This window comes from Doryrhamphus excisus, linkage group LG16 (assembly GCF_037039965.1).
Source record: "Doryrhamphus excisus strain RoL-2023G ecotype Guam linkage group LG16, RoL_Dexc_Guam_v1.1, whole genome shotgun sequence".
Taxonomy (NCBI): Eukaryota; Metazoa; Chordata; class Actinopteri; order Syngnathiformes; family Syngnathidae; genus Doryrhamphus; species Doryrhamphus excisus.
The window spans coordinates 16,224,250-16,241,142 of NC_136372.1; the positions used below are offsets into that span (position 1 = coordinate 16,224,250).

The 16,893-nt window shown below is 41.4% G+C and overlaps 1 protein-coding gene across 1 annotated transcript in view; it reads left to right on the forward strand.

The window, feature by feature from the left end:
- Positions 1-16,893, forward strand: part of grin2aa (glutamate receptor, ionotropic, N-methyl D-aspartate 2A, a) — a 164,689-nt gene that overhangs the window by 105,422 nt on the left and 42,374 nt on the right. Inside the window, exons 4-5 of the mRNA XM_078797181.1 lie at positions 134-562; positions 14,233-14,347. Of these exons, the coding sequence (XP_078653307.1) occupies positions 134-562; positions 14,233-14,347 (544 nt within the window). The remainder of the gene's footprint in view (positions 1-133; positions 563-14,232; positions 14,348-16,893) is intronic.

A 16,893-nucleotide genomic window follows, 5' to 3' on the forward strand; every position in this document is an offset into this window, starting at 1 on the left:
TATTTGCCTTTAGACATGAGTAAGTTAGCTTAAATGCTAACATGCTAGCAATTAGCATTTAGCCACAGAGAGAGTTGAGAAGTTTATCAGCTGTCTATGGGGAAATAACATTTCAATGTCGTCCTCTTTTCAGTTTTGTGGGCTGGGACCTGCAGAATATCATCACTCTGGATGCCGTGGAGGAAGACAGCAGGTCCCAGATCATGCTGAAGAAGGTCCAGTCACCCGTGGTGGTGCTCTACTGCTCCAAGGACGAGGCCGTCTACATCCTGGAGGAGGCTCGATCCCTGGGTCTCACCGGTTTCGGTTACATCTGGATCGTACCGTCTCTGACCACGGGCAACCCGGAAATAACACCCGAAGAGTTCCCGTCAGGAATGATATCGGTGTCGTATGATGACTGGGATTATCCGTTGGAAGCGCGCGTGCGCGACGGTCTGGGGATCATCACGTCGGCGGCCGCCGCCATGTTGGATGAGTACGGCGACATCCCCGAAGCCAGGACGTCTTGTTACGGTCAGATGGAAAAGACCAGCAAGCTGCCACCCAGTGCGCTACATAAGTAAGTGAAGGCCTAATAAGTCTGAATTCGGTTTTTTGTATTGTCTGTTCTCGTTTGTGGGTTTCATTGTTTGTCTTCCAACCTGATAGTTGCTGGTTCGATCCTCAGTCCTCGTGTAAATTACTCCACTTATTTATTAGTACATTTCCACAATCACTCTCCATTTTTATAGGCTTCCTACTCTCACATCTATCCATATGTAGGCCATCTGGACTTTTGTAACATTTTCCATAATTTAATTTCTCATAATTTATTTTTTTCTGCCAAATTTGTCTTATTAAAAATAAATAGAAATGGGTGAAAATTAGTTTTATATTTATGTAATATTTTTATTGCGGGCACGGTGACACGGCCCAGATCATAGAGCAGTCATCACCCAAAACGGTCATTGCTGGTTCGATCCTCAGTCCTTATGTAAATCACTTATACAGTACATTTCAATAATCATCAAACCATTTTTGTAGGCTAAGTACTCCCACATTTATCCATATGTAGGCCATCTGGACTTTTGTAACATTTTCCAGAATTTAATTTCCCATAATTTAATATTTTCTGCCAAATTTGTCGTATTAAAAATAAACAAAAATTGGTGGAAATTAGTTTTATATTTATGTAATATTTTTATTGCGGGCACGGTGACACGGCCCAGATCATAGAGCGGTCATCACCCAAAATGGTCGTTGCTGGTTCGATCCTCAGTCCTTGTGTAAATCATTTATACAGTACATTTCAATAATCTGGACATTTTACATAATTTAATTTCCAATGATTCAATATTTTTGCCAAATTTGTCCTATTAAAAATAGATAAAAATTGGTGGAAATTCATTTAATATTTATGTAATATTTTTATTGCGGGCACGGTGACACGGCCCAAGTCATAGAGCAGTCATCACCCAAAACGGTCCTTGCTGGTTCGATCCTCAGTCCAAATAGAAATTGGTGGAAATTCATTTAATATTTGTGTAATATTCTTATTGCGGGCACAGTGACATGGCCCAGGTCATAGAGCGTTCATCACCCAACACGGTTGTTGCTGGTTCTATTCTCAGTCCTTGTAAATCACTTATACAGTTCATTTCAATAATCAACTACTACCACATTTATCCAAATGCTGATCTGGACATTTTCCATAATTTAATTTCCCATAATTTAATATTTTCTGCCAAATTTGTCCTATTAAAAATGAATAGAAATTGGTGGAAATTAATTTTATATTTAGGTAATATTTTTATTGCGTCATAGAGCGGTCATCCCCCAACATGGTCCTTGCTGGTTCGATCCTCAGTCCTTGCGTAAATCACTTATACAGTACATTTCAATAATCATCAATCCATTTTCGTAGGCTAACTACTCCCACATTTATCCAAATGTAGCCCATCTGGACATTTTCCATAATTTAATTTCCCATAATTCAATATTTTCTGCCACATTTTCCTATTAAAAATTCATAGAAGTTGGCGTGAATTAATATTTATATATATTTTATATTGAGCCACGACGGCAGGGCTCGGGTCTTAGAGCGGTCGTCACCTAAGCTGCTGGTTGCTGGTTCGATCCTCAGTGTTTGTGAAATCGCTCCATATATTTGAAGAATTGACCTGATTGACACGATGTCATACCTTGTGGTGCCCCTAGAGGGCATATTTGCTATAAGTTACAATAATGTACATGCAGTAGATTAGTACTATGTAGTGTGTAGTACTTTTTTTTTTTTTTCATTAAGTTGTTAGGTCCGCCTTACTCCCACAACAGTGTACTTCTTTTTACCTTTGACCTCTTTGCTAATTATAGAAGTTTTTACCGAGTTGAAATGGCATGCAGGAAGACGCAATAAGAGGACAGAGGAGCAAGAACCGGAGCTTAGAGCGAAGGAGGGAGAGTGGGAGTCGTAGACAGAAAAGAGGCCAATGAAAGAGGTGAATGAAAGTTGAGGAGGGAGTTTTTGTTTTTCAGCATTGGAGGCAAGGGAAAGCGGAGAAATGGAGACGGAAATGGGGGGGGGAGGGGGGTTATGGGGAGTTGCAGTGGGATGCTGCGCTCCAAAAGTGAAGAGCTCCTTGATGAGTCCTTCTGTTCCTCCTCTCGTCTCACATCCACATTCGTCTGTGCCTCCTTCTCACCTTGTTCTCGCTCTGCAGCAGCCAGTGGGGGGGGGGGGGGGGGGGGATATTGTAGGTCTATTGCCAGCTCTGTCTGGCTTGCAATCTGGCATGGTACACATAAACACACACACATATACACACACACATATACACACACCTGGGACACCTCCTAATATTGCATTTTAAAGAGTCACACTTTTTTATTGCGGATAAATGGGAGAACATTCAAACTCAATCACAACACAAGCCGGTATTGTAAATGACTTTATTCCCAGCATGCTTTGCTGCCTCGGCTCGTGTGTCCCAGGTGATGGGGGGGCCACAGATGGCTTCGTCTGGGTGAGAGAACTCAACCAATGAGCCTTCACGGTCTGGACTTGAGAGACATGATTGGTCGAACCGAGGTCAGCATCGCCCACCATTAAAGGTTGTTAGACCTTCAATGGCTTGTGGGAGAAATATGCAAACATTACCAGTATTACCAGTATTACCAGTATTACCTTACACTACTGCAATAGTCCGAAATAATCATACTGATAAACATACTAACCACATTTAACCTTAATTTAAGAATGTAATGATCATATAAGTATTGAATATTTAATGCATTGTCCTATTACAGATGGTTGCTGGTTCGATCCATAAGAAAAAAATTCATTGTTTCCCCCAGTTGGTGGAAATGTAATTTTACATTTAATGCTATATCTAATATTCTGTCTCCCAACCTGATGGTTGCTGGTTCGATCCATAAGAAAAAAAAATCATTGTTGCCCCCTATTGGTGGAGAAGTAGTTTAACATTTAACGTTGTTTCTAATATTCTGTCTCCCAACCTGATGGTTGCTGGTTCGATCCATAAGAAAAAAATTCATTGTTGCCCCCTATTGGTGGAGAAGTAGTTTAACATTTAACATTGTTTCTAATATTCTGTCTCCCAACCTGATGGTTGCTGGTTCGATCCATAAAAAAATTTAATTGTTTCCCCCAGTTGGTGGAAATGTAATTTTACATTTAATGCTATATCTAATATTCTGTCTCCCAACCTGATGGTTGCTGGTTCGATCCATTAAAAAAATTTCATTGTTTCCCCCAGTTGGTGGAAATGTAATTTTACATTTAATGCTATATCTAATATTCTGTCTCCCAACCTGATGGTTGCTGGTTCGATCCATAAGGAAAAAATTTAATTGTTGCCCCCTATTGGTGGAAAAGTAGTTTAACATTTAACATTGTTTCTAATATTCTGTCTCCCAACCTGATGGTTGCTGGTTCGATCCATAAGAAAAAATTTCACTGTTGCCCCCTATTGGTGGAAAAGTAGTTTAACATTTAACATTGTTTCTAATATTCTGTCTCCCAACCTGATGGTTGCTGGTTCGATCCATAAAAAAATTTCATTGTTTCCCCCAGTTGGTGGAAATGTAATTTTACATTTAATGCTATATCTAATATTCTGTCTCCCAACCTGATGGTTGCTGGTTCGATCCATAAGAAAAAAAAATCATTGTTGCCCCCTATTGGTGGAAAAGTAGTTTAACATTTAACATTGTTTCTAATATTCTGTCTCCCAACCTGATGGTTGCTGGTTCGATCCATAAAAAAAATTTCACTGTTGCCCCCTATTGGTGGAAAAGTAGTTTAACATTTAACATTATATCTAATATTCTGTCTCCCAATGGTGATGGTTGGTTATATTTGAGTAGAACCTTGGTTTGCCTCGTTAATTTGTTCTAAAAGATCCCAAAATTACTCCAATCAAATTATATAATCACTCAAATAATTCAAATCTAATTAATGCGTTCCAGGAAACACGAAACAAACCCATTTTTATAGTTTTGCATGCATAAAACAATACAAAATTGAAGCAGGATCAACACGGACACCACCTTCTTGTTTTGCCATGAGTTACTTCTTGAATTCAGTAGTGTTTCTCAACTCAAATCTGTGCTTTTCTTTTAATCACGGCTGCAAAATAAACCAAAACGTAGCCAAATAAACGCTCCAGCATTTTGATAAAGAAAGTGAGAAACACGATGAAATTCAGGAAATAACTCATGGCAAAACTGGAAGGTGGTGTCTGTGTTAATCTTGCTGCCACAATCACATTTCCAGTGAAGGTAAAATGGTTAAATGTTCATTTATTTCTGATTTAAAATAGTTTCATGACTATATACTATAATAATATATAATAATAATTATAATAAATAAATTACTATAATAATAATAATTATTATTAATAATTCATTTATTCATTATCTACCGCTTATCCTATTTTCTATGACATATATTTATGTTTATGATGTATATTGTGCACGGTTGGACAGTGGTCGTCTGGTCGTCTGATGGTTGCTGGTTCGATCCTCAGTCTTAGATTTCAACATGGCTTTCAGCATCCACATACAATTTCTATGCTTGATCTAAATATAGACGTCATTATTGCTTATTGCTTTCTTGAAAAAAGTTTTTTTTGGAGGGGGGGGGGGGGGCAGCAGCCCTAATTTAACTTCCACTTCCAATCATACTACCCCCCCCCCCCCCCCCCCGAAGTGAAAATTACACTTCAGTTAATACTTGAAGACAAATGTCCATGCAGCAAAGAGCGAATGGTCACTGAAGCAATCATAGCGAATGACAAGTAGCGCTCGGGATAAAATATTCCGTGTGCATGGAAGAGGAGGGGGGGGGGGGGGGGGCGCTGTGTGCTTGCATGCTTAAAAACAAGAGAAATGTCCCCTACCCCCTGAAGAGAATGTGCTGTCATGACAGATTTACAGTGGTCGGCTCACCTTGCTGGGGAGAACAATCTGCTTTCAAATACTTCAACACTTACTTGTCAGTGTGTGCACGTGATTGGGGGTGGGGGGGTGGGAGGGGGGGGGGGGGGGGGTTAGGTGTGGTGCCGGCTGCGTTCTGACAGGTAATTTCAGTCTGTAGCCCTGATCTATGAGGGTCCGACCTCACAGAGCGTACACACACACACACACACTGACAGTTATGTTTGACGTAGTGTAGCATAATCATACACACTCGACTTTTGGGGGGGGGGTAAAAAAATATGCTATCAAATTTGATCAGGTAACATCAAGGTTGAAGAGGCTTTGTCAGCAGAAGTAGTAATTGCACTAAAACTATACAAAATATATATTTTTACTGAGTAGCTTGTATTATTGAATCTAACACTAGCATCGTTTTTATGTCCTTGTTAGACCCAGTTTGCAAAAATGTAGATCCTTTCTTGAAAATCATGTGATTCATTACACAAAAATGTGTTTTTCTTTCCAGGCTTTAGTTGTACGATATACACTACCGCTCAAAAATTTGGGATCACTTCGGAATTTTTTTTTTTTAGCTAGTCTGAGATATGGCTTTTTCTTGGCAGTCCAACATCCCGAAGTCGCCGCTTCACTGTTGATACCGACACTGGCGTTTGACGGGTACTATTTAGTGCAGTTGCCAGGTAGCGGACCTTAAAGTACACACTCGCAGATATTTGTCTTCTTGCACAGTTGTACCGTTTTTATGTCCTTGTTAGACCCAGTTTGTGCTGCTCTCTGAAGTGAGTGGTTAACAGCATGGTATTATTTTTAGTTTTAGTTTAGACTTTTAGATTGGTTTTTGATTAATCTATATTAGCCTTATAAAATGATTAGCTTGGATTAGCAGCCATACCAGGAGATTGATGCCGAGGACTGACAGTTGTTGATAGTAGGCCTCTATGCAAAAATGTTAATCGTTCTTTGAAAATTCAATCATTCATTCATTTTGTACCGCTTATCCTCCTCGCTGGAGCCTATCCCAGCTGTCTTCTGGCGAGAGGCAGAGTACACCCTGGACTGGTCCATAGGTATGAATGTGAGTGTGAATGGTTGTTTGTCTATATGTGCGCTGCGATTGGCTGGCCACCAGTCCAGGGTGTACCCCCCCCCCGCCTCTCACCCCGAAGACAGCTGGGATAGGCTCCAGCACCCCCTGCAACTCTGGTGTGGATATGGGTTAGAAAATGAATGAATGAAAAGTGTAAAGGCGGCTATAGGGGTGCTATTTCACGTCTAGGGGGCTCTAACAATCCATATATGAATAAGGAATCCAACTTTGGGTCTGAGATCAATTAACTAATTTGTTAATTTGAACCAAATTCATTTTAATAGAGGAAATATTAAATAGGAAATACACCTACAAATCAATCTTTGTCAGTTTCTCAAAAATAGAGCTTTCTCTCCCCTTTATTGTGTGTGACTGTGACTTATTTTATTGCTGCTTAACTTGCCTTGCAGGTAACAGAGTCTGAGAGAAAGGAAGAGAGGGGGGGGTACTGAATCCGTCTTAAATCAATAAATCATGAACAGCACGCCTGCGACCGTGTGCGAGTACGCAAAGGCTCATTATGGAGGAAAAGCAGACACTTCTGTTTTCACTTGAAAGTAATGAGCTTGTTCTTAAGGGAATGAAGCATTGTGGTGATTTCGTTTTTTTTTTTTTTTACGAAAAAAAAATGTTGTTTAATTCACGTTGAGCGGTAAGCTTCATTTTTGTTATTCATGCCAAAATATTGTGTTTTTTTTTTCCACACGCGGCGTGTGGACGTGCAAGACAGCGTACGGTGGCTGCGCACGGCAATTAATTCATGCAGTTACTTGTCCCCGTGCATAACCTGAAGTGTCCTTGCCGGGTTGTTGGGTGCGCATCGCAATACGACGCAGCGGCGCGGTTGTAGGCTAAGCTGGAGGATGGAGCTTATTTATGGAAAAACATAAGACCGCATCCAAGACCGCCGGGCTGTCCGCAGCAGCCATCAGCTTATAGGATTAATAAGAACTGTTGTGTTGTTTAACTCTCTGGTATATTTGAGTGGAACCTTGGTTTGCCTCGTTAATTTGTTCTAAAAGGTCCCAAAATTACTCCAAATTTATAAGAAATAATTCAAATCCAATTAATCAGTTCCAGAAATCCCCCCCAAAACACCAAACAAAACCCATTTCTATAGTTTTGCGTGCATAAAACAATACAAAATTAACATTTTTGACACAATATTGAAGCAAGATCAACACGGACACCACCTTCCTGTTTTGCCATGAGTTATTTCTCGAATTCAATAGTGTTTCTCAACTCGAATCTGTGCTTTTCTTTTAATCACGGCTGCAAAATAAACCAAAACGGAGCCAAAGAAAGCTCCAGCATTTTGATAAAGAAAGTGAGGAACTGTATGAAATTCAGGAAATAACTCATGGCAAAACCGGAAGGTGGTGTCTGTGTTAATCTTGCTGCCACAATCACATATCCAGTGAAGGTAAAATGGTTAAATGTTCATTTATTTCTGATTTAAAATAGTTTTATGACTATATACTATAATAATATATAATAATTATTATAATAAATAAATAATAATAATAATAATAATTCATTCATTCATTATCTACGGCTTATCCTCACAAGGGGCGGGGGTGCTGGATCCTATCCCAGCTGTTTGGGCAAGAGGCGGGGTACACCCTGGACTGGTAATAATAATAATAATAATAATAATAATAATAATAATAATAATAATAATAATAATAATAATAATAATTAATAAATTATTATTGTTATTATTACAATACAACAATATTACAATATAATCATAATTATATTATTATAATAATATAATAATAATTCATAATAATAACAATAACAATTATTATTAATAATAAAATTAATAATCATAATAATGATTATGACTATTATGATGATGGTGATTATGATTATGATTATGACAATTATTATTATTTTGATGATAATAATAATAGTATTAATAATAATAATAATTATTATTATTATTAATACTATTAATAATAATAATTATTACTATTATAATAATACTAATAATAATAATAATAATAATAATAATTATTATTATTATTATTAATACTATTATTAATAATAATAATAATAATAATTATTATTATTAATATTATTATTATTATTATTATTTGCTCGTGTCCCTTTTATCAGGGGCACTTTGTAAACAACAACAACAAATGACGAAATTGCAGCTAACCATTAAACCATAAAAAATGTTGGCTCAGTTCAAATGAAATACTTGGCGGGCCGGATGTGGCCCCCGGGCCGTAGTTTGCCCACCCCTGCTGTACGCTGACAATGGTATCTAACTGGCAGCTGTGAAGCTTTCTTCCAGATAAAAGACCCGTCGGGTTAGCGAAGACGAAATAACGTCTGACATATTTTTTGGAGTTCAATCATCAGAAAAATGAGAACGACCGCAATTCCCTACGTACGCCACGTTAAATAATCCCTCATTAAACGAAGTGTATTTAACAAAGGTGCTCCGGTGTCCTTAAAAAAAAAAAAAAAATCATTTCCATCCCGGAGAATGACATTGACTCTCAGCTGCAGTGACACGAACACGCCAGGGACAGCGGGGAGGTGCGACCCCGCTACGCTTTCAATGTCTTCACCTTGTGCAGTCGCTTCCTGTCACATTCGCCGCATGCCACCTGCAGCGCCACTCGTGTCAAATGACTCTCCCCCCTCAGGGTCCTTTTTTAAAGGACCTCAATCGGTTGTGATTGCGGAGCTGTCATTGTTAGGACCATGCAACCATCTTGTCTGTGGAGCCTTGCTAAGCCATGCACCATAATAAGGAGTATTATGGAGAGTTTTATGCATGTTCTTCTATGTGCTGCAGTGCAATCGTGACGTTGGATAAGTGTGTAGCACCCCGACCCCTTTTAAAAAAAAGAGGACACAACAAAACAGAGGATATTTTTATCCTAACTCAGCCAAGTTGTCATACTTTTGCTTCCTCCCGTTCCGTCTTCCTGACTTAATTTGTCCTCTCAATTCTTAGGGAGCCCATTCCCTACCTCTACCCCCCCCCCCTCCCCCTCCCTCGTCTTCATTACCGTCTAATGAATACAGAGTTGATGGTGCTAATGGAGACCAGAAAGTGGTAAAAAAAAAAATGTGAAGAAACGTTGCATTGCAAATTGATGAGGTGGGCAAAGTTCATTTATGTCTGTATGCGTAGGGGTCTACAGTTCACTTTAAGGTCATTTTCAGGCCTCCACGTGTCCGTATCCTAGCAACACCCAGGAACGGGTCCACCTGTTCAATGGGCGGTCGACCAAACTGCACCGACAAGCTGCCACAAAAACACACTGACACCAAATTCACTGTGATGGATGTACAGTAGATGTAGCTACTTTTATGTTTGTTTGGATTTTAATGAGGGGCAGCACGGTGGTCGAGTGGTTAGCACACGGACCTCACAGCTAGGGTCGCGGGGGGGGTGCTGGTGCTGGAGCCTATCCCAGCTGTCTTCAGGCGGGAGGCGGGGTACACCCTGGACTGGTGGCCAGCCAATCACAGGGCACATATAGACAAACAACCATTCACACTCACATTCATACCTATGGATAATTTGCAGTCGCTAATTAACCTAGCATGTTTTTGGAATGTGGGAAGAAACCGGAGTACCCGGAGAAAACCCACGCATGCACGGGGAGAATGTGCAAACTCCACATAGAGACGGCCGAGGGTGGAATTGAACTTGGGTCTTCTAGCTGTGAGGCGTTTATGAGCTTCCAAATAGACTTTTTAACATTAGAGCCCTCTAGACATGAAATAGCATCCCTATAGTCACCTTTACACTCCTATGACCAAATATAGTAAGATTACCGACACCTTTACATTACCGAGAAAACCCACGCAAACTCCACACAGAGATGGCCGAGGGTGGAATTGAACTCAGGTCTCTTAGCTGTGAGCTCTGCGTGCTAACCACTTCTCCACCGTGCAGCCCGCAACCTTTCAATCTCTATAATGCATATAGAGCTCTATAATACTTTGCTTAGTTATCACTGTCGCTTTCATAGGAGCAGATCCTTTTACATGTTCAAGGATACGATCTTTACCTATGGACAATTTGGAGTCGCTAATTAACCTAGCATGTTTTTGGAATGTGGGAAGAAACCGGAGTACCCGGAGAAAACCCACGCATGCACGGGGAGAACATGCATGCAAACTCCGCCGACAGTGGCATCGAACTCGGGTCTCCTAGCTGTGAGGTCTGCGCGCTAACCACTCGACCACCGTGCAGCTTTGTTTTTAATATAAAAATGAAAAATTCTTGTCGAAGATTACACGAGCGACCGACTATCGAACCAGCAGCCATCAGATTGGGAGACAATCTGGCACCTGAGCCAGATCATCCTTCAGAATGATTTTCCACCAATGGTTGAGGGGCACGATTTAGCTCGTTCTTAGCAGACAAACAATGTGAAATGTTGGAAAGCAAACATTCAGACTGTTAAACTACAGCGGGATTGAGACTCGAACATAACAGTATGTACAGTTTTTGACAGTGGAGTTTGCTGATGTTGTTGATGGACCGCCTACTGGAAGTTCCTAGAACTTACTATATGTGACATGTGAACTCAAAACCCTTTTGGGTAGTCCTGAACCATGAATACAAAGGACTGATTTAATCATCTACCCAGCAGCATATATTGTAAATATGGAGAAATGACAGGACAGGGACTATGTGTGTGTGTGTGTGTGTTTACATGTGATTGATGGTGCCGCTGCTGATAAGTGCAGAACAGGCTGTCACCTGAAAGAGCGTCCCGGGTGCTGATATTGATTTCGGCAGCGCTCTTTCTGCTTCTGTCGCACATCATTTGATTCTACGCGTCTGGAGTCCAATCAGACAGCTTAATGATGCTCGCAAGGGTTGCTGGAATTATTTTATTTTCATCCGGAACCCTTCCCTTAACCCCTTCAATCTCCTTTGAGCCAGTTGGCACATGCATTAAGATGTTTTTTTGGTTTTTATTGAATCCAGGTGCACCGTAATGGCAAGATTTACACGCTTTTGTTTTGAATATGCATCACAGTACCCTGCCTAAACAGAAAGTCGTCCTTATTTAATAAAATACATTCAGCAGTCCGCTGTGACTTTCCAAAGACTGTTCACATGTCCTGAACAGGCGCACCGTAATGGCAAGATTTACACGCTTTTGTTAGAATATGCATCACGGCACCCTTCATAACGACAGAAAGTCGTCTTTATTTAATAAAATGCTTTCAGCAGTCCTCTGTGACTTTCCAAAGACTGTTTACATGTCCTGAAGAGGCGCACCGTAATGGCAAGATTTTCACGCTTTTGTTAGAATATACATCACGGAACCCTTCCTAAACAGAAAGTTGTCCTTATTTAATCAAATGCATTCAGCTTTCCTCTGTGACTTTCCAAAGACTGTTTACATGTCCTGAACTGGCGCACCGTAATAGCAAGATTTCCACGCTTTTGTTAGAATATGCATCACGGCACCCTTCCTAATGACAGAAAGTCGTCTTTATTTAATAAAATGCATTCAGCAGTCCTCTGTGACTTTCCAAAGACTGTTTACATGTCCTGAACAGGCGCACCATAATGGCAAGATTTACACGCTTTTGTTAGAATATGCATCACAGAACCCTTCCTAAACAGAAAGTTGTCCTTATTTAATAAAATGCATTCAGCAGTCCTCTGTGACTTTCCAAAGACTGTTTATATGTCCTGAACAGGCGCACCGTAATGGCAAGATTTCCACGCTTTTGTTAGAATATGCATCACGGCACCCTTCCTAATGACAGAAAGTCGTCTTTATTTAATAAAATGCATTCAGCAGTCCTCTGTGACTTTCCAAAGACTGTTTACATGTCCTGAACAGGCGCACCATAATGGCAAGATTTACACGCTTTTGTTAGAATATGCATCACAGAACCCTTCCTAAACAGAAAGTTGTCCTTATTTAATAAAATGCATTCAGCAGTCCTCTGTGACTTTCCAAAGACTGTTTATATGTCCTGAACAGGCGCACCGTAATGGCAAGATTTCCACGCTTTTGTTAGAATATGCATCACGGCACCCTTCATAACGACAGAAAGTTGTCTTTATTTAATAAAATGCATTCAGCAGTCCTCTGTGACTTTCCAAAAACTGTTTACATGTCCTGAACAGGCGCACCGTAATGGCAAGATTTCCATGCTTTTGTTAGAAAATACATCACGGCACCCTTCCTAATGACAGAAAGTCGTCTTTATTTAATGAAATGCATTCAGCAGTTTTCTGTGACTTTCCAAAGACTGGTTACATGTCCTGAACAGGCGCACCGTAATGGCAAGATTTACACGCTTTTGTTAGAAAATACATCACGGCACCCTTCCTAATGACAGAAAGTCGTCTTTATTTAATAAAATGCATTCAGCAGTTTTCTGTGACTTTCCAAAGACTGGTTACATGTCCTGAACAGGCGCACCGTAATGGCAAGATTTCCACACTTTTGTTAGAATATGCATCACGGCACCCTTCATAACGACAGAAAGTCGTCTTTATTTAATAAAATACATTCAGCAGTCCTCTGTGACTTTCCAAAGACTGTTTACATGTCCTGAACAGGCGCACCGTAATGGCAAGATTTCCACGCTTTTGTTAGAATATGCATCACGGCACCCTTCCCAAACAGAAAGTCGTTCTTATTTAATAAAATACATCCATTCAGCACTTCTCTGTGACTTTCCAAAGACTGTTTACATGTCCTGAACAGAAGCAGGAGAACAGGGGGGGTTGGGGGGGCAGGGTGTCTCTTTGCCATGGTACATGACCACGGACAGATGAGACCAAGTGAGGAAGGACTAGCGTGATTAATGTGGAGGCTATGTACGTCCAAGAATATCTTCCCATCGCCTTCCGTCTTAGCTAATGTAACCTGCCATGTGGGTCACTCATTAACAGCCGCTGTGGGTTTGTGTGGTGTCGCGGTGCCACATCACTTCTGCCTCGCGTAGAAATTTCCGTACATTTTTTTTTAAAACCTCCAACATGGAAGCTGGAGCCAGGAATAGGATTTGTATTGCTATTTTTAAAATGGCCGTAAGTCATGGGCTATCAAAATTACTCGAATGGTTTCTAGTGATAGCTAGGAGACCCGGGTTCGATTCCCCGCTCGGGCATCTCTGTGTGGAGTTTGCATGTTCTCCCTGTGCATGCGTGGGTTTTCTCCGGTTTCCTCCCACATTCCAAAAACATGCTAGGTTAATTGGCGACTCCATATTGTCCATAGGTATGAATGTGAGTGTGAATGGTTGTTTGTCTATATGTGCCTTGTGATTGGCTGGCCACCAGTCCAGGGTGTACCCCGCCTCTCGCCCCGAAGAAGACAGCTGGGATAGGCTCCAGCAACCCCCACAACCCTGGTGAGAATAAGGGGTAGAAAATGAATGAATAAAAAGTGTAAAGACGGCTATAGGGGTGCTATTTCATGTCTAGGGGGCTCTAACAATGTTATATAGGAATAAGGAATCCAAAACGAAACACAAGTCGTTATCGTATCGGAGAGAACATGCAAACTCCACACAGATAGCCGAGGGTGGGATTGAACTCGGGTCTCCTAGCTGTGAGGCCTGCGCGCTAACCACTCGACCACCGTGCAGCCTTGTTTTGAATATAAAAATGAAAAATTCTTGTAATTTCATTTTAAACATGAGCTTTACCTCCATTATTTGCTAAAGTATGCTAACATCTGTCGTAGGTACATGATGAATGTGACATGGGAAGGCAGAGACTTGTCCTTCACAGAAGATGGATACCAAGAGCATCCCAAGCTGGTGGTGATTGTTCTCAACAAGGAGAGAGAGTGGGAGAAGGTAGGACTTGAATTTTATTTATGTAATACCACTAATATTCGTAGTTATCAGATTTTTTTTTTCCCTCGATTTCCTCGATTTCTCGTCATGTTTCACTTGTCATTGTTTCTCTTCATCATTGCTGTGTTTCTTGTATAAGCAGATACCATCTCCTTCTATCAGCCACCTTCAGAAAGCGCATGGAAAAAGGCAACGCATCGGCCATGTTTGATTGACAAGTAATCTCAAAGCGATTGCAGGAGAAAAGAAACGCAACAAAAACGCCAAAAGCGTTCACAATTGAAAGGGCTACCATTGTTATTTAGCCGCAGTTAGCCGGTCAAAGAGCTAGTTTGCCATCAAGCCTATGGATTTTGTTTAACTCGTTAAGGTGAGAGAGACGCCCCAATCAATGGCCGCTGAGTATTCCCGACTTTGACTTCCATGTATCTTCATACCTTTCTTGCATGTCTTAGATGCTTCATATTTAAAGAATACTCTCGAGAGATGTGGCCTCCGGAAAATTGGGATCAATCCAAATCGGGAATCGATAGTTGTGTCTTGTTGAACTTGATTGGCTTTACATTTTCTTCTTTTCCGTTCTTCTTTCCTCCTTTCTGGACGGTAACCTTCTGGTTCATTCGTTTTTTTTTTTTCAGCTGTCCGTCTTATGCCGTCCATTGTAGCCTTCCGTCGTCTTTAATGATGTTTTACTTCCTGCAGCTTTCCTTCCCTTCCTCGGACAGATAACGTGTCCCATGTCAGTCTTTAGCTGTGATTGGAGTTGTGACGCTTTAATTAGGTCCGCAAGGGTTGACTGCTCATACATGTGTGGATGGATATTCACCCCCCCGGCCCCCCTCCCCCACTTGCCCCCGCATCCTTTTTAGCGCTTTAATCAGGTCGAATCTGTACTATACGTCTCTGTGTTCGGACTCTCTGCTCAGTCTCTAAACCAAAACTGGACTTTTTTCCCAATCATCCATGATCCTTATGTTGGATAAGAACGTTTATTTAGTTTAAGGTCACCTTATTGGCCAATAAAGCCCTTTAAACATGCTATTATTATGCTAATGTGGAAGCTAACACAGAGGACTATGTTTTTGACTACAAGTCCGACGGTATTTGTTCGGACTTTTTTTGGACATAATAGCTGGACTGGATGAAGGTTTATTTCGGTGAACCAAACAGAAAAGCTCTCAATTTACCGCTCGATCAACCCTCAACCTACGGTCATGGCCTTTGGGTTGTGACCGAAAGGACAAGATTGCGGGTACGGTTTTCTCGGTAGAAGGGGTTGGCTTTCCCTTAGAGATAAGGTGAGAAGCTCGGTCATCCGGGAGAAGCTCCTCCACATTCATGAGGAGCCACATTGAGGTGGTGAGGATGCCTCCCTGGGGGAGGGCACGTTCAGGGCACGTTCGACCGGTAGGAGGCCTCGGGGGTCGTTGAGGAACTGGAGGAAGTAGTCGGAAAGTGGGAAGTGGATGGATACCAACAAATAATTCATTCTATAATTTAGAGTTTGGAACATTTTCAACCCTGGGCGGCACGGCGGACGAGTGGTTAGCGCGCAGACCTCACAGCTAGGAGACCAGGGTTCAATTCCACCCTCGGCCATCTCTGTGTGGAGTTTGCATGTTCTCCCCGTGGTTTTCTCCGGGTACTCCGGTTTCTTCCCACATTCCAAAAACATGCTAGGTTAATTAGCGACTCCAAATCGTCCATAGGTATGAATGTGAGTGTGAATGGTTGTTTGTCTATATGTGCCCTGTGATTGGCTGGCTGGCCACCAGTCCGCCTCTCGCCCTAAGACAGCTGGGATAGGCTCCAGCACCACCCGCAACCCACATAAGGATAAGCGGTAGAAAATGAATGAATGTGCCCTATGGGGCGGGGGCCGTACAACAATGAATCTTGCACACAATAAAACTAAAATAAAGTAAAATTATTCCAACAACATGCATGCTAGGTTAATTAGCGGCTCCAAATTGTCCATAGGTATGAATGTGAGTGTGAATGCTAGCTAACCCTAACCCTAACCCAGGGTGCACCCCGCCTCTCGCCAAGAGACAGCTGGGATAGGCTCCAGCATATCCACGACCACAGCTGGGATAGGCTCCAGCATACCCACAACCCTTGTGAGGATAATTGGTAGAAAATTAATGAACGTGCACTTGGGAGGACGTACAATAACAATGAATCTCACACACAATAAAACTAAAATAAAGTAAAATTATTCCAACAACATGCATGCTAGGTTAATTAGCGACTCCAAATTGTCCATAGGTATGAATGTGAGTGTGAATGCTAGTTTGTCTATATGTGCCCTGTGATTGGCTGGCCACCAGTCCAGGGTGTACCCCGCCTAAAAGACAGCTGGGATAGGCTCCAGCACCCCCCCCCCCACTTGTGAGGAAAAAGCGGTAGAAAATGAATGAACATTTTCAACCCTGGATAAGCTTCTGGATTCTCATGTGTCCCAAACCGACTTTGTTGACGGAGGTAGCATTAGCATTAGCGTTAGCGTTGCTATGAAATCAATAAAGCTGAAGAACCTGAAGATG